The sequence below is a fragment of the Siphateles boraxobius genome, unplaced genomic scaffold, assembly GCF_051911475.1.
Source record: "Siphateles boraxobius isolate OS27281-9 unplaced genomic scaffold, OSU_SipBor_1 26, whole genome shotgun sequence".
NCBI lineage: Eukaryota > Metazoa > Chordata > Actinopteri > Cypriniformes > Leuciscidae > Siphateles > Siphateles boraxobius.
In genome coordinates, this window is record NW_027508876.1 from 27,621,315 (window position 1) to 27,639,254 (window position 17,940).

Here is a 17,940-nt window from a genome sequence, read left to right on the forward strand (position 1 = left end):
TGAATATAATAAATACATTTCATAAAGATTTTTAGGATAATTAAAATGTTCTTAATCCTAAAAGGGTTAAATTTATTTTCTTTATACACATGTGTGTGTGTGTACATATATATATACATATATATAAATAATAATAATATTGACTGTCAAGGGAACAAATTTAAAACAAATGCCATTCTAACACGGAAAAAAACCAAAGAGAATGTTTGTTGGCCTAAAACCCTACATGCTTTATTTCAGTTCTAGGTTTTGCCGAGCGCAAAAGGTCGACAAGAAGAATACACACATTGCCTACACGCACAAGGACCCCCCACGCACACACAAACCATATCTCTCTCACACAAAGACAAACATGCGCGCACACACAGACAAGTGGGGCTGTGCGCATACAGGCATTAAATTATCAGAAATGAGCCAATCACTGCGCAAATAGAAAATGTATATGATATAGTAAGAAAACAAAAGCAGTAAAATATCATAGTTTACAATAATTCTTCACATTCAAAGGCTATACATTTTCAATACATACACAGCAAGGCCCTGGAACATGACTTCAATCCAAATATGCTTTCATATATTAGAATTTAAATAACACAGAGAAGCCAGGCCAGAACGGAGCGGCCCAATAACCTTATACAAGAATAAAAATACAAAACCTGGATCCTAGAGTCACCTCTTTACTCACCTCCCATTTGCAATTTTACATCAACTGTACATCACAGTCATCTGTTACCGATCAGGAAGACGCACGCGCACACACACTCAGTCTGTCGGTCTCACTCACTCCACGGACTTCCTGTTAAAAACGGCCAAATGAGAGGAGCCAAACACACGCACACAACCAGATCGCCCCTCCGTCGCAAGCCTCCAATCAGCAATGCATACTGTCACAATGCAAGCGTTTCAAAGGAAAACAGCTAAACTCAGTCGTGCTTTCAGCATAGGGCCAGGGGGGCGACAAATTACCCTCTCAAACCACATTACCCATGTGGCTTTTGATGCGGTGTGGTGTCGTCTCCTGGTGCAATTTGAAGCTAATTCATAACGTGAACATGCTGAGGAGAGATTCGACACCACATCCTCCAATCGGAATCAGCAAGACCAGCTACTGTAGCCAATAAGGGTAAAAGGACCCGCCTTAATTCTAAACGCAGACTAAAGCGACACACACTACAAAGCGGTTAGGCGTTTCAATGTAAGGAGATGAGTGTGTGTTCGCGTCGAGCGAGAAAAGAAGAGCGCGTGTGCACTTGTTCCGCAACAGGCGGGTGGAGATTGCACGATTCGAAAGGGTTTGTTACCTGCATTGCTTTAAACCGATTGAAAGACTTTGTCTAAACGTGTGATAAAGGTTTTCTATTTCATGCCTGCCGACATGACATGCTGACTACGGCCTTGCTGCTTTTGGTTGTGAAGACTCCACCCTCGGCGTGTAAAACAACTGAATCTGAACAGAGAAAGTGCCTGGGAGCGACGGGACTGATATATGAGGAGACAAAGACAATATATAGCTGGAGAGGCGTCTCTACAGGGGTGTGTCCCCGTCCTGTGATTGGTTGGAGAATTGTGGGGGTGTGGCCAACGGGGAGGAGCACTGTAGTCCTATAGGCTGGGGCTCTGGTGTTTGTGGTAGATCTTCCTCCAAACTTCCTGGATCTTCTTGCACCATTTATCAGCGTTGCCGCTTGGGTCCATTAGATAGTACGTCCGGTTTGGCTACGGGAACAAAGCAGCGTCATTAAACATCCGATTTAAACCATGCAGATGTGGCATTATAAGATAATAGACTGCTGTTACCGTGTGAACAAAGAAGGTTTTAAAGTTCTTTGCTTCTGGCCGTAGTTCAGGTGACCATGGAATTTCCCCTTTCAGAACTTTATTGACCGGATCCACGTAGTACAAGTGAGGACCCTCAGTCAGTAGCAACTGCCTCCTCCGTGCAAACAGACCCTACACAGGTACACAACAAGGAAAGACACAATGAAACACACAAAAAAATCAACTCTTTTAACAAAGTAAGATTATAAAACATAGTTCCTGTCATGGAACTTCGAACAGTGTTTGATTCACTAAAAATAACTAAATCATAAGAGTCATTTGATCAATAATTGGTCTGACTACACTGGTGGTTCAATGGTTTTGATTCACTAAAATGAACAAAATTAGAATCGGATTTGATTTACTAAAAAGAACTGAATAATATGCGTCCTTCGTTCAGGAACTGAATGGAATACACTGGTCATGCTGTAGTATAGTTTTGATTGACTAAAAATAATCAAATCATAAGAATAATTTGTTAGGGAACTGGATGGAATGCACTGTTCACACAGTTTTGATTCACTAAAAAATAACTGATTCATAAGAGTCATTCGATCAGCAATTGGTCAGACTACACTGATGATCGTGTTGTATGATTTTAATTCACTAAAAACAATAGGTTTGTTCGACTTAAATCTGCTCAGCGCAGACCGATCGATGTATGACATCAAATTACTGGGAGAGTGATTTGAAAGCATACAGAGCCGTCTGCTCTCTAACGGTACTTTGATGTCGTTCGAACACACCTAAACATTTCACAAGTCATTTGTTCAGGAATTGGATGGAAAACAATTCTATCGGACTGAATACTTGTACAGATGAACAGATTACCAACAGTTACTCACTTTGCGTTTGTCCACTGGGCCCATTTTTAAGATAAGGTTATTCTCCACAAACTGGTGCCTGAAAAAAAAAGAAAAAAAAAAACGAGACAGAAAAGTTACAGAAAGCATGCAGAGATAAAAAGTCACATTAAAAAAAAAACTGTATTTGTGTACCATGGGTTTGCAGCACTCTGCTTGTCCAGTAAGATGCGTTTCTCCTCATCGCTGTATTGTAAGTCAAGCTCCATGCTATTACTGTCCAGCTCATGAATATGTATAAACTGATCCACACTAGGAGAGGGGTTATACGTAGGAGCACTTGTCTCTACTGTAAAGGGAACTAAAGGGGCAGGGCCAGGCTGTGCCACCTGCATACAACTGAACTGGCTCAGGAGATCATCATACTGGAAATAAAGGAGAAAAGAAGATTAAGAATGATCTCAATTTTACATTTTCTAAAGAAAATCAGACCCCTCCACGAGTCATTTGTGTTGACTCACATTTCCATAGCAGTCCTCATCATCCTCAGACATGGCGGGAAGATAAGCCGTTAGTTTGGGTGGAGTCCGCAAATGTACATCATGCCAGCCAACCGTTTCAAAAAAAGGGTGGGACCTCAGCGGTCCGTAGCCGCCCATCTCATCACAGCCAATCCGCTTGCACGGATCCAGTGACTGTGAAAGTAAAACACCAATGAGCACACAGCAGATCCTCACCTACACTATGAATAGAAAAACAAACATTTATGAATAAATAAGGCTGACCAGAAGCTGTTCCACAAGGTCCTTAGCTTTGGGGAAAAATTTCTCAGGAAACTCGTACTCGAGTTTTATAATCTTCTGGAATATTAGATACTCATTCCTGTGATGGATTAAACGAAAAAAAATGTTTAGTAATTGGAGTTTTCAGCTTCTTCACATGGACAGGGTTGATGTTAGGGATATATCATGAGGTAAAAAAAGTGTTCTTCGCTGACAATATGCATGGGAAAAACCCAATCCGTCAAACTCTGGACTTTTTTGACAGTAGTATATCATCTCACTCTTTCTCGTGTCGTGAGTAAAAAGAAAAAAAAGAAGTGTATATTAAAAAGGCATTGACTTCAATAGTATTTTTTTCTACTATGGAAGTCAATGGCTACCGTCAACTTTCTGATTACCAACATTCTTCAAAATGTCTTTTGTGTTCAACAGAGGAAAGAAAATCATACATGTTTGGAACATCTTGAGGGTGAGTAAATGATGACACAATTATCATTTTTGGGTGAACTAACCCGTTAAGCTGCGAAAAAGTTACTGTTCTGCAAGCAGCTTTCTGTACGGACAAGCAAAGTGAACTTTGAGCTTTAGGATCACGCCCAAACGGTAAAATACACACAGTGATATATCAAAATGCCTGGCTTGGTGAGTATTTGCTTAACACCATTAGTTATGTCTTAAGCAGGGTTTTTCCTGCATAGACAATTATGAGGCAGCCGCCTCCGTCAAATTTCGTGCCGCCTCCGCCTCTCGACAAAGCTCGGACAGACAGTCACGTGCTCATATACACTTTTTCCACCGTGACAGTTCTGTCGCGATTCCCGCTTGTGTCCATTCTCTAACCGTGTAGTTTGCCGATAGTGCTGCACGGATCATAATCCGCGGGTCGAGTAATAAAAACATTCCATTCAATCGAGGGTGGATGACAGCTAAATGAGTGTAATAAAGACACAGAATTCCCATCATGGTACCTAATGTACGGACGGTAACAAAGTTGCGCTGTTGAGTCTCACGCAGTTATTTATAACATTAATTATAGTTAAGAAACCTACACACGACCAGAGTGCTGTTTTCCTGAATGGAATCACGATAGCAACCGAGATATTAATTTCATAACAGTTCAATAAACAAATAGTTAAAATTAAGTTACTTACATTTTTAGACTGTTTTTGTTCTGTTTTAGCAGCGAAAATAGTTCCAAACAACAGAACCATATCGCATCTCACAGCAACACTCATCCATGATTCATTACTGAATCATTCAGCGTTTTGAACTAATCGCTTGAGTCAAAGATTCAATTGAAAATAAAATTAGGGGGAAAATGCCCTTTATAAAGGTACAAAAAATTGTTCTGATAAGAGTGTTTTCAAAAATGAAACATTGACAATAAGTTTAAAGGGAGTAAAGCCTCTGTTTAGGCTATAAAGAAGATGTAATTTTGCCAAAAGAAGAACTTTTAATTTAAATAAATGTTAATTGTGTGATATGTTACCATATTATCATGCTTAATTGAATAATTGTAATGTGATGATCAGATGCAGATATCTAAATCAAAGAATATGGGGGGTGTCGGGTGGATTATTATTTATTTTTAACAACAGATTCGAGTGACTCAAAGTGCACCAGATTAATGAATTTATCTTTAAAATGTACAAAATTTTCTCCTGGGGGGGCATGCCCCCGGACCCCCCTAATGTTACAATTTTACCACCTCCGCCTCATTTTGAGCCAGGAAAAACCCTGTCTTAAGTGAACAAATAGTTTGGGGGGGTCATGTGTAACAGTATATTGGATCCGTGCAATCGGTCTCAAAGTGCCAGTCACCTAATATTCCTGCTGCTGTCTGTCATTAATTTTAATCAAACTACAAAAGACAAAGAGGAAATCACTGACTGCTCTTCAGTAGATTTAGTCAGATTAATCTATAATTGATACAGTGAATACAATGCAGTGGTTTTACATTTGATTACTGTCCATTGATAAAGACAGGAATGTTATGTTTGTTAAGCTCTAAGCTGCTCCTAATCACCTCTAAGAGAGGGAATGGAATATATTGCACATGTTGATTGCCATTATATCAAGAGTTGTCAATTCCTGATAGTTTCTCATCATCTTATTTTTTTCCATAGGCCTACTAGAAATACATTGTTGTTAAGAATAGCTAAATAATCCCAGTGGGTCTATTTGAAGCCTTCTATTTATAAAGTAGTATTATTTACTTTGGTGATCGGTTTTGGCCGGTACTGCTTCCAGTGATCGGTAATTGGCCCAAAAAACTCTGATCGGAGCACCCTTATCCACTTTAAATCAATATGTAGTTTTGCATATCGGTAGTACCCTGAAAAAAAACTCACCCAGCTCTGAATGGCGGCAAACCAGCAACAAGCTGGTAGATAATGCAGCCTAATGCCCAGAGATCCGAACTGCCACAAGAAAAAAAATGTTTGAGATAAACACACAAGTAAGCCAGATAACAGTCATAAAATTAACCTTTAGTCAAAACATCTAATAAATCCTTGTTTAGTTATTGCACATAATCTCTCCACGACTCAGAAGAGGAAACCCTAAATAAATGCTGCAAACTAACGTGACGCATCTCTGAATTAGGCCCCTTTCCTTTACAACAAAAGCATTACAACTGCATGAAATATAACCATGAAATATTCATCAGTCGTGTTTACCTCTTGCAGGCAGATTTCTCAGTCAGTAATTCTGGAGAGACGTACTGAGCCGTACCAACAAATGAGTTTGCTCTTGCTGCGGGGAGAAACATCAGAATGACAATGTCACTTAATAAAAGCACTATCAAAAGAGGATCCTTGTGCATGAACGGTTTACACTGTCAGAGGATGATTGTTATGTGGAGTATATGTATTACCCTGTTTGCTGTCAGAGGACAGTTGTTTGGCCGTGCCAAAGTCTGTTATTTGAATGTGCATCTCTTCACTGAGCAGAATATTCTCTGGCTTTAGATCTCTGTAACAAAACCACAGTAACAGAAATAACTCAATGTCAGGATATACGCATGTGTATATATATATATAAAACATTTTTTTTTTAACTACATAAAAAGGACAAATAAAACTATTGACAGACAAGCCTTAAAGACAAACCTACTAACCTGTGGATGATGCCCTTCTGATGCAAGTACTCAAGAGCACAAACTATCTCAGCGGAGTAGAACCGTGTACAGGTCTCGTCAAACGAGCCAATTTTTCGAATGTATTTCAGCAGTTCGCCATTTTTAGCATAGCTCAATCCAAAATCTGACAGTACATTCAGGAAAGCATTCGATTTAAACTAAGTCTACATTAAGATACAGAGATATATCTTACATCAAGAAGATGAGATATAAAAATGTGGCGATATGGATCGTTGATGTAAACGATATGATTTGCGATATAGACTTAGTTTTATTTAAGACTCAGTTTACAGTATTTATAAAGTATAATCCACCCAAAAAGTAAAGTCTGTCCTCATGTCGTATCAAACCTACAAGATTTTCATTCAACTTCCAAACTCAAATGAAACTATGTTGATGAAACCTGGAAGATTTCTGTCCCTCTATTCAAAGTCCATTCCTCTAAAACTTCAGATCCAAACAAATGTCATAAAGGCATCATAAAAATAATCAATCGAGTGGTCTAATCCAAATCCAAGACATGAGGAAACACGATGGCTTCAAATGATGATCAACAAATTTACAACAACTTATACTGTAGTGAACACAGACGTTCAAATGCTTGTGCGACGCACAAAAACATGAGGGGGAGAAAATGCAGAATACATTTTTTGATGAACTAACCATTTACAGTTTGGGAATAATCATTTTGACATGCTTTCTTGCGATTAGAACTGTGATTGACTGCATTAATTATCTGAAGCGCATACACACTGGAACGGCACTTCTCAAATGGAAAGCACAAACATTTAAATCCCCACATCACATTTAGTTTTAGTAGTATGATTATTCAAAGCGTTTTAGATGGTTTATTCTTATATGTATAGTGCTCTAATAGCGGGAGAGTCTGAGAGCGCGGCTTGTCTGTGTAAGAGATCCGACAAATGCCTGCATTGAAAGAATGAGTACAGCGTGAGGAAAACAATGAGTTAACAGAGTTTCAGTGACATTACTACATGAATCTACTATATATAATGTATAATAATGCAATGAGGGAATATTTGTGGGTCTTGATAATAATAAAATATAATTTTTTAATAATAATAAAACTATAGTATTGTGGGTTTAGCATCGTGATTTGTATCGAATCAGTAACCAATTTTATGACCACCCTGCAGTGCCTATATTGGTCGACCACTAGCATGTGTGTGAAGGATACAGAGCTTCTCTTCATCCTGAAAGGTGAAGAACAGCTTGACGAAGAATGGATGATCCAGGTGTGACATGATGTCTCTTTCTCTCTTAACATATTGCGCTTTGTTCTCCTTCATTATGTGGCGCTTTTCCAGGATCTTAACTGTTGAAACACGTGCACAAACACTTTTAATACATGCTTCCATCCAGTATTTTAATGTCAATGTAATACTGATAAATCGAATGCAGTCTGATGATGTAACAACTTACTTGCATATTCCTTCCCCGTCGAGTGTTCCTTTGCTAAGACAACCTGCAAGTAGTACAGATGGCAAAGGTTAGTACATTAAATAAATAATACTATCTGAGATACATCAGATGTGCATGACATCTTAAAAGTGTGTCATACGGTAGAGAAGGAGCCTTCTCCCAATATTTTTCCGAATCGGAAATCCTCGGGTCTCTTCTTGCGAGGCTGGGTCGGCTGGGGGGGTAATGCCGGTCCCTCCATGCTGCTGCCGTGGAGACGGGGCGTGTCCTGCTGGCCTCTTACCATGGGTGGACAGGAGATGAGAACAGAGGAGTGGAGGGATGCAACATCATACTGACGAGAAAAAGAAAGAGGAAGTCAGTGTATTACTCACATTACTGAACTACTGCCTCTGATGCAATTACTGCACGGCTTGTGATACTTTTCATGAAAGATAGTACAGCATTTCTTTGCATTTTTTAATTTAATCATTTCAATTATTATATGTATTAATTATTTAAATATTTTAGAGAAAATATTTATACCCAGTTTATATAATATGCCAATCCTACATTATGTAAACTCATTTAAAGTGCAATGACATCACACATTGTTGACAGCAAGATGAGAGCACACATCCTATGTATTAATAATATTAAAGTTATTGATAATTAACCATTATGTGCTCACCTGAAACACGAACGATGGCATTACAAGTTTTTGATAAATGAAAACATGAACAGGGTGTCATTCTGACTGCAAGTCAGTTTATAAGTAAGTTTACGAGTTAAAGAGCATCCAAACAGTTCTCACATATAATTACTGTAAAGCTCTGCCTAAATTACACTGAATATTCATAATTAAACTGTATATCATTGTTAAATTATTAAAAAGGAAACTAATATGCACTACAATGTTCACTGTCTTTCTCTCACACTGCTTGATTGATGCTTTCAAAACATTGCTGAATGAAGCTTAGAAACCGTTTCAAAGTCAAGTGTTTTCAATAATCGAGGCTTCGTGTGGTCATAACTGTTTCGAAGGATGTGTCCGAAATCGCCCCATTCCCTTGTAGGGAATAGTGAATGAGGGTATACTACGATCTTTGTGAACCCATGAATCATGCAGATTCACTGAGATCAACCCCAGCGGCTATGGTTTTTACCTGATCAGCTTAATAAATGTGTAGACGTCTTAATGAGGCATTTGTATAATTAAAATGAATAATAGTAGTAAATGGTATCTTAATGGGCTGTTTAGCTGAGCTATCCATTGAACAAACAAAACAAGATTATATGATCAGTTATGGTGGCATTTGATAGATTATACTCTCAATAAAACATTTGCAAAGTCTATTTTTATGCATGTTTGGCCTGAGTTTTGGTTGCATTCACACTGTTCTGCCCAGCAGGCGTCACCAGCGTGTGGCGTTTGAACGCTTTGAAACAGTGAATCATTATGTTAGTTCAATTGATTCGAAGCTTTGAAAAGCTTTGTTTCTCCCATCACTACCTGTAACTGCAGCCCACATTATTCATAATCAGCATTCCTACAATAATGAACTTTAAAACATCTCTATAAAACATGAGTCACACGTCCACAAGAACTTTGGTCAAATCTCCAGCAATAATCCTGTTAACTACCCTTTGCAACCCACGCACCGCAATATTAATTCATACTTCATACACTTAACGAGGCTTAAGAAACAACAATAAAAACAGCAACAGAAATAACAGAGGCAATTTACATTGCAGGATTTACATATTGATAAATCTAAACTAAACCTACATACCCAGTTTAATATGCTGTGTCTGAAAATGGCCCACAAATGAGCCTGATAATTCACCAATCATATTCATAAGTGTTTTGTCTTAGTCTAGTGATCTATATGACGTTGTACGTAATAATAATAGGCTGTCAAAAGAACATGAGAAGGTGAAAGTTTAAAAATCTCTAAGCTACTTGTATAGGCCGCAACTCTGAGTATGTTCATTTCAGAAATAACATGCTTAAGTTAACTAAGTCAGTGCTAACATGGACATGTTAATAATCCGTTATATACATGTAGTACAACTAATTATCCCTTAATTACGGTTTAAAAATTATAAACAGAGCAAACAGAGAACCAAATGAGACAAAACAACCTGAGGCGACTTCTGCTAGAAGCGCTACTGACACAAAAACGGTATTGTAGTTTGTCAGCGACTTAAGAACAAGCCCTGGATGTTCTCAATTAATTCTTAGAAATAAACATGATTTGTGTAAATCGAGAGCGATTTAAGACAGTCTGAACCAAAGCCCTTAGCCGTGAGTTAGCGGTGAGGCTAACGGCTAAGAAAACAAGCAACTTCATTTGTTGATAGAATTAGCTCGCAGCGCTAACACATAACAATATGAGCATTTATCTACAATGCTCTTTTAAAAATATCAACATCAAGCCTAACAATTCATTCAGAAATCCCTGTATAAACTACGATAAGAAACAAAAGTTGACACTTCCTGGTTAATAGACCTGCGCTTGTTTTGGGGACTAGTGGGCTAATGAAGCTAAATGCTAAGCAAAAGAGTCGGGTCGCAAGCGTCCCGCGCCACCCCCCAAAAAACGCCGTTACAAGCAGCGCGCGCAACGCGGCGCGAGGCGGCTTCGAGCCCGCATTCCCAAAACGCTAGCGGTACTCACAATCTGACTCGTGGCTCTTGCCATGGAAGTTTCCGCGGGTAATTTATTTGGGATTAAATAATTGTGAAGACTGGAGTCATGGCCGCCCTCTCTGCGCCTTCGCTTCACGGCTGTGACGTCACGCCACAACAACATTACTGCAGTCGAGAGAAAAAAAAAAAAAAAAAAACGCGCGCCCCCAAACGGCCAATCCCCAAAATTCCATCTAACGTTATATCCATCTTTTTCCAGCACCCCATGACGCCTTGCGCGAAGTATGGGTGTAACCCATGGTGTAACCAGACATTCTCTGGTGTAACTTAACTTCCGTTAAACAGTCAGCGTAAGGTTCGTTTTCAAAAATTGGGTAACGTCACATTGAAAATGACATTCACATTCATTATTCTATTCACTGTCGGATATTTAAAAGTGTAAAAAAGATTTAACAAATGACTACAACAAACCATAAATAACCCTCAATTATTCCCGCAGCAATATTATGGACGTGTTAAATATCACTTTAGTAATATGTCTATATAATGTAGCATATCATATGTTGCCTTCATAAAATTTTTTTACCTGCAACACTGAGCGATTTTAACATATTTCCGGATTTCTCAGAAGTCCTCATAGATGGGTAAACTTCTATAGTCGTGAATGACTGAGAGACATTAAATAAACGTTTAATGTTTCCATTTGCTCACATAGCAAAAGAAAAACTCCACAATAGTGTTTTACACACATTTTTTAAAAGAGGGGGGGGAGAGGTTGATAGCGGCAGTCAGAAGAGAGAAATATGTCAACTTTACCATCACACACCCTCACAGCAGCATTAACTCGTTTTTTTTTTGTAATTAGATGCAAAGGTAATATAGTACAAATTATAGTGTTATAAATGTAGCCTATATTTCTTTACAAATTTAAGTATGAAAAACTGCAGAATTTAGGATGCTAACAAGGTCAGACAATAAATATTGTATTTACCTGCTTTAGAAAGTAAATACTGCTAATAGGGATTGAAAGTGAAAAGAGGAGACAATTAGGCTACATTTTAAAGAATCCATGTGAAAACAAACCTGGAAAGAGACGTGAGGATTTGGGGAGATAAATTCTTGATATACCATGTCACGTTAAAATACCAAGCGTTACCTTATCCTCTGAAAGTCTGAAAATAGAACATGAAGGAAATTTTACAGCTCATTCAGTCAAACTGAGGGATAAGGATTATTTGTAGAGCAAATTTATGGTTTGAATGTTGGAGTGGAACTTCCCCAAACCCCAGACTCAATCGCTTTATATGATCAACAGATTGCATTTAGGCGTAGTTGTCAATGGAGGGACAGAAAGTTCTCAGATTTCATCAAAAAGATCTTCATTTGTGTTCCAAAGATGAACGAAAGTGTTACGGGTTTGGAACAACATGAGGGCGAGTAATTAATGACATAAATTTCATTTTTGGGTGAACTAACGCTTAATTGAAGGCATTTTGCAACTGTGCATCAGCAGATCTGTGTCACCCTTATTTGTATTACTTTAAACCTACATTCCACTAACATAACGTACTATAAAGTGTTTTGGACGTATGGTCTTATGGTAATATTATGGACATAACCATTGTAATGTCACTCTTTTCTTTGAAGTTCAGAAAACAGTGTAAACCATAACAACAAATAAAATTCTGTCAGGACCACTATCGTCAAATACGATTGACAATTAGCATACAGTTTGGATTGGCGGTATAGTTCCGTTCTGGGCGAGAACTCCCTGCGCATCCATGCAGCCTAGCATGGATAAGAGCAATAACCCTCCTGAAAAGAACAGAACTAACATGAATGTATGTATGCAGATATCATTAATTCAAGATTTTAAAGTGCAACATAATTCTAGAATTTATTCTGATTCAGGGGGAATCAGAATGCCAGATCCTGACTGTCGAGAGGTGGAGCTGGAGAGGGAGGAGGGCAATTCGCTCCTGAGAAACGTGATAGCTGCTGATAAAACTGAAGGAGCTTATATATGTATACAGTGATAGGCGTCGTATTCCTATAGGTAGATGTGGATCGGAGAGTCAGCTGATGCGAGCTTGACTAACGTGACCTGCCAGAACTGCCGCTATGCTTGATTTAAACTAAATACATTTGATTAAAATCATTGAATTGATTCAAATAAAAAATAAAAGTAAATAATTAATTAATACATATAACAATACAGCACCAAAGGGAATTTATGATATTAATTTTCAAAGTATAAATTGGGTCTTTATGCATGAGAATATAAAGCTGCCTTTTAAATGTCACGTGGGGTTCCCTCGTTTATCATATTTGAGGGTTTGTGGCATCTAAGATTGAAGACCCCTCGTTTAGAATATATACCATGATATCTGCTCAACTAGTTCACTAGCTGATGCTGGATTTACGTTTAACTAACTTAAAATACAAAGGCTGGTTTAAAGAAAGTGGAACTCAAATCAGCAAAACACCTAGCAAACTTAACTCAAATGCAGCTTATTACAAACATCATTTGAATATTTATTTAAACATTTAATTCTGCTTATAAACAACAGTCAATTTGTTTTGCAATAATAATGTTATCATAGCAGTTAGAGAAGATTCTTATCATGCACATAATAAAAAGTCTTTGGGGAAGTTGCTTACTGAAACCTTGACTACACTATCCTATTACTCCGGTTTGTTTAACATACTAGTTCCATCTTTCAACATTTGCAAACACTCAGAAAACAGAAGTCTGCTTATGTCAAGTGAAGGTCAGTGTTACTAAATAAATAAGTCACTTATAGCCCTTCTTCCCCAAAGGTTTCATTTTAAGATTACACAAACCAAGACTACTGATCACTTTCATCATCATCCTCTTCCTCTTTACTCTTCTGTTCTTCCTCCTCACCATCATCTTCTTCCTCTGATGTCTGGTCACTGTCATCATCATCCTCAGCCCTGAGAGAACAAACACACACAGATTACTTTAACTGACTTCTCAGGTTGAAATCAAACAAAATTCATAGTAGAATCATAATAATTAAAAAAGAGTCTCACTGGACTGGCCTGTTGAGGTTCAAAAAGTCTCTTCCTGAGTCCACATCGAAAGGATCTGGACACAAACACACATAACAAACACCAAAGTTACTTTCAAAACCCTTACAGTATGTTTGATTGTTTTAAGGTGGCCCTATCACGCCCTTTTTCAAAGTCTACTGGTCTACTAGAATAGGTGTTTTCCCATACTTGACATTGTTGCAGCTCCTCTCTTCCCAGTTTGTCAGTGATGCTCTGCTGTGCATTTCCCAAAAGCATCATTAGCCAACAACGGTTGTTGGTAATATGGGAACTTGCAACCATAGTTGGCTTTGGGAAACGCACCCGTGCTTACTTCCCCTCCTTCTGAAAATCACAATGTGCTCTGTTTGCTAGCTAGACCAGTGTGTTGTGATTGGTCAACCGCTTTGAACGTGTTTCGGAAATGTCCCGCCCCTCACCATAACCGGGAGTTTCAACACACTACTAACGCAACTCAAACAACTCAACAGTGTTTCAGGGAGTTCAGAAACAGTGTGCACCAACTGCCTTTGGAGGGACTTTGTGCTTTGGAACTTTGCAGAGCTTTTTCATGCTCAAACAGCAACATTACACACTAAAGAAAGATGAAAACGTAAAAAAAGCATAATAGCACCCCTTTAAGTCATTGTAACGTACCTATCTCCTCTTCCTGAGGGGTTTCACTGAGAAACTCTTTCTCCACAGCCAGTAGTTCCTCTTCGGATTGGCTGGAAGCGTAACGCTCTAGAAGAGTCTTGTTCAGCTCCAAAAATCCCAAACCCCACTTAAACTTCCTCAGCAGGAGCACAGCCAGATCACGAAATCCTGATGCATGATCATATAAAGACACATACACTTCAATACACAAATAAATGTCCATTTCATCTCAGCAAATCTGCACAATTTAATCTCAGTTGCTATCATTATTACATATTACGTTCTTGACAGAAGTCTCTTGTGCCCTCCAAAGCTGCATATATTTAGTCAAAAATAAATCAAATGCAAAAAAACATTTTGACATGTAATCTATTCCTGGATTTGCAATTCATTATTCATCACTGTCACACTATCCTTCAGAAATCATTCTAATAAGCTGATTTGCTGCTCAAGAAACATTTCTGATTATAAACAATCTTGAAAACGGTTGTGCTGCTTCATATTTTGTGGAAACTGGAAACTGTTTTTTTATGATTATTTGTAAAAAAAAATATATAGTGTAAAACAACAGCATTTATTTTTTTGTAAAAATTGTACTTAAAAGTCTTTACTGTCATTATTGACCAATAAACCTTGCTGAATCACCAAACTTTTAAACCCAGTGTATATATCAGCATCATTTTGGCCATTTGTGACCATTCTCTCTAGTGAGTTTTATCAGCCATTGAAATGCATTATGCTTAACCACTGCTATAATACATCCAAACCCATATGACAACAGCAGGGAGAGAGAAAGCTAAAGCTGGGAGCTGCTTACCCACAATGCAGAAGGTGGCGGCATAAGCCTCGACGCAGGACAGCTTGCACGGCTTTCCGTAGTTTACAGGATTTGCTGCGACCAAGAACGGCAAAAGCCTCGGATGTGAGCCAATCATTTTGCTGAAAGGCGTATCTTCAAGCCGTGCCCATGAGCAGTCAATCACTGCCAGCCCAGCCTGTGCCACAATCTCCCTGGAAATGAAGAATATTACAGATTAAGAATTGAGACATTTTCTCTCATTTTTATCTACACAACAGTTCAAAAGTTTGGGGTTGGTATGTTTTTTCAAATGTTTTTAAAAGATGTCTCTTCTCCTCACCAAGGCTCCATTTATTTAATCACAAATACAGTAAAAACAGTAATATTGTGAAATATTATTACAATTTAAAGTAGCTCTTTTCTATTTGAATATTTTATTTTTTAAATGTAATTTATTCCTGTGATCCAAGCTGAATTTTCAGCATCAATACTCCAGTCTTCAGTGTCACATGATCCTTCAGAAATCATTCTAAAATTCTGATTTGCTGCTCAAGAAATATTTATTATTATTAAAACCATTGTGCTGCCTAATATCTTTTTAGAAAATGTGATGCTCAATTTTCAAGTAGATATTTGTTTGTCTGTGTAAATGTGAATGGATTATACAAAGCAAAAGTCACAGTGATTTTGTGAAAATGCTTCCTGTGGCCCACCTGACAGACACACTCTGTCAGTTTAAATCTAGAATAAAAACATCTCTTTAACCTGGTATACACATAGAAAATTATACATTCCTATTATTCAAATCAGTTAAATGATTATTAGGCTGCATAAATTAGGTCAGCCGGAACCGGGAAAACTTCCTATAACACCCGATTTACTCGTAACATCATAAGAAGAATGGCATCTACACTAATGTTAGTCTTTCTGCTTATTCCGAGGTTTACTGTAATCATTCGGATCCGGGCCGTATCCGGATCCGATGGTGGACCTGCGCCTAGACACGACCACAACGCATCCCTGAAGTGTCAGCAGACCTTGTGTCAACTAGACTCTCTCCTGTGAAGGCCTCATCAACACGACAGCCATAGGCACTGACCCTCAACAAACCCGTCTCCATACCGGCGTGACTCCAATCTTCAACCAAATGGAACTGGATAATATTCTGATTGTTCCAAACCAATCTGACTTCTGACCTGTAATGCTGCCTGAATCACAATCATACACTGTTCGGTCATTGGCCAGAGGAGGACTTGCCCCCCCGACTGAACCTGGGTTCTCCAAAGTTTTTTTTCTCGCTTCTGCCCTGATGGAGTTTTGGTTCCTTGCCACTGTAGCCTTTTCACCTTTGTTGCCTTTGGCTTGGCTTGCTTAGTTGGGGACATTAAATTTAACATTTAATTTAATTTTCAACAATAATATTGATCTGCCTGCATTGACACAATTATACAAGAACTGAACTGAACTGGACGATGACATCACGGTTTACTCCAGAGCGGCTATATATAAATTAACTTAATTAATAACTTTTTTTAAACAAAAATGAAACATCACTGAACTTCCTGTAAGCTGGACTGTGACGCTATTTTCTTCTGGAAACAAACTTTTTTGCATTATTTTTCTGTCATCTCTGTAAAGCTGCTTTGAAACAATCTGTATTGTAAAAAGCGCTATATAAATGAATGTGACTTGACTTGACCTGTCTGCAGGTGTAACGTATCTGGTTCCCATCGGGCTGAGGATTAGGCCATTGAAGCGCTGGTTGAGTCGAAGGCAGCGCACTAAACCTTTCCTGGCCAGCTTCCGTCCTGTGCAGCGTTTAGGGTCACAGTGACCCAGATCCCACATGGCCAATGGACAGGGCAACTTCACACCTCCTGAAGCCCCTGAATCTGCATCCTCACTGGCTGAAGAAAAAAACCCGCACACATACACTGACAACGCATAATCTCATGTGTGTCAAGCTTTATTACTTAGAGTAATTCAATCTGTGACATAAATCTGAGTGGATATGTTTTAAAAACATGACAGTGTTAAATGCCCTCCCTTAAAGGTATAGTTCAAATTCAGTCATCATTTACTCGCCCTCAAGTTGTTCCAAACCTGTATGAATTTATTTATTTTGCCTAACACAAATAAAGATATTTTGAAGAATGTCGGTAACCAAACAGTTGATGAACCCCATTGACTTCCATAGTATTTAAGAAAGTCAATGGGGTCCATCAACTATTTGGTTACCAACATTCCTTAAAAAAATATTCTTTTGTGTTCAGCAGAGTAATGAAATTCATACAGGTTTGGAACAACTTGAGGGTGAGTAAATGATGCCTGAATTTTCATTTTTGGGTGAACTATCCCTTTAACATATCTATCCAAACTGGCATGACAACCACAGACCTTGCAGAGCCTCGTGCATCTCCTCTGTGAAGGTTTCTAATGATTTCCCCTTCATCCTGTGTCGTGTGTCTTTGCCCTTGTGTACCGCTCGCTCACATTTCCCCTGTTTTTTACGTGGCATATCTGAAATTCACCTTCCTTTTGTTTTAGAAATAAAAACTTAAACTTTCAGACGTGTGAAGACGCTATTTAAAGGGTTGACAGTATTATAACCCATTTAACCATCTTACGAATAATAACAAACCAAAAATGTGTCTACTTTACGCTGATCACGGCATACAAATGCCTTTAAATAAAATCCCAAAGATTTATTCTGACACGCTGGTTCGTGAGGCCAAAACATGGTGACGTAATGAAACATGGCTCTTACTGTGACCACGCACAAAGGACGCTATTTTATTTAAATTACATCA

The 17,940-nt window shown here is 38.4% G+C and overlaps 2 protein-coding genes across 3 annotated transcripts; both read right to left on the bottom strand.

The window, feature by feature from the left end:
• Nucleotides 1–205: 205 nt before the first annotated feature.
• On the bottom strand, nt 206–10,802 carry pdpk1b (3-phosphoinositide dependent protein kinase 1b). Its single transcript, XM_077245326.1, has 14 exons — nt 10,646–10,802; nt 8,125–8,319; nt 7,986–8,028; nt 7,741–7,878; nt 6,522–6,666; nt 6,279–6,376; nt 6,082–6,157; nt 5,755–5,823; nt 3,407–3,503; nt 3,143–3,316; nt 2,817–3,046; nt 2,664–2,721; nt 1,798–1,950; nt 206–1,716 (listed from the first exon to the last, which is right to left on the bottom strand). Exons 1-14 carry the CDS (start codon nt 10,778–10,780, stop codon nt 1,603–1,605), a joined length of 1,725 nt encoding a protein of 574 aa, XP_077101441.1. The 5' UTR covers nt 10,781–10,802; the 3' UTR covers nt 206–1,602.
• A 2,329-nt stretch (nt 10,803–13,131) lies between these two features.
• tsr3 (TSR3 ribosome maturation factor) lies at nt 13,132–17,888 on the bottom strand. 2 transcript variants are annotated; one of them, XM_077245348.1, is made up of 6 exons: nt 17,528–17,888; nt 16,830–17,037; nt 15,149–15,342; nt 14,332–14,499; nt 13,684–13,729; nt 13,132–13,575 (listed from the first exon to the last, which is right to left on the bottom strand). In XM_077245348.1, exons 1-6 carry the CDS (start codon nt 17,646–17,648, stop codon nt 13,467–13,469), a joined length of 846 nt encoding a protein of 281 aa, XP_077101463.1. In that variant the 5' UTR covers nt 17,649–17,888; the 3' UTR covers nt 13,132–13,466. The 2 variants fall into 2 exon arrangements, with proteins under 2 accessions (XP_077101463.1, XP_077101462.1); XM_077245347.1 differs by having other exon boundaries at nt 13,675–13,729; nt 17,528–17,882.
• Between the last annotated feature and the right edge of the window lie 52 nt (nt 17,889–17,940).

Bases quoted from the DNA above. Each gene is read 5' to 3' on its own strand.
- tsr3 (XM_077245347.1), bottom strand. From the start codon at position 17,648: ATGCCACGTAAAAAACAGGGGAAATGTGAGCGAGCGGTACACAAGGGC. The intron at 15,343-16,829 runs GTCAAGTCAAGT...CTTCATTTCCAG, and splicing joins TACGTTACACCTGCAGACAG to GGAGATTGTGGCACAGGCTG. The intron at 14,500-15,148 runs GTAAGCAGCTCC...ATCATGCATCAG, and splicing joins CGCCACCTTCTGCATTGTGG to GATTTCGTGATCTGGCTGTG.
- pdpk1b (XM_077245326.1), bottom strand. From the start codon at position 10,780: ATGTTGTTGTGGCGTGACGTCACAGCCGTGAAGCGAAGGCGCAGAGAG. The intron at 1,951-2,663 runs GTGAGTAACTGT...GTACCTGTGTAG, and splicing joins GCCCAGTGGACAAACGCAAA to GGTCTGTTTGCACGGAGGAG. The intron at 1,717-1,797 runs GTAACAGCAGTC...TTGTTCCCGTAG, and splicing joins AAACCTTCTTTGTTCACACG to CCAAACCGGACGTACTATCT.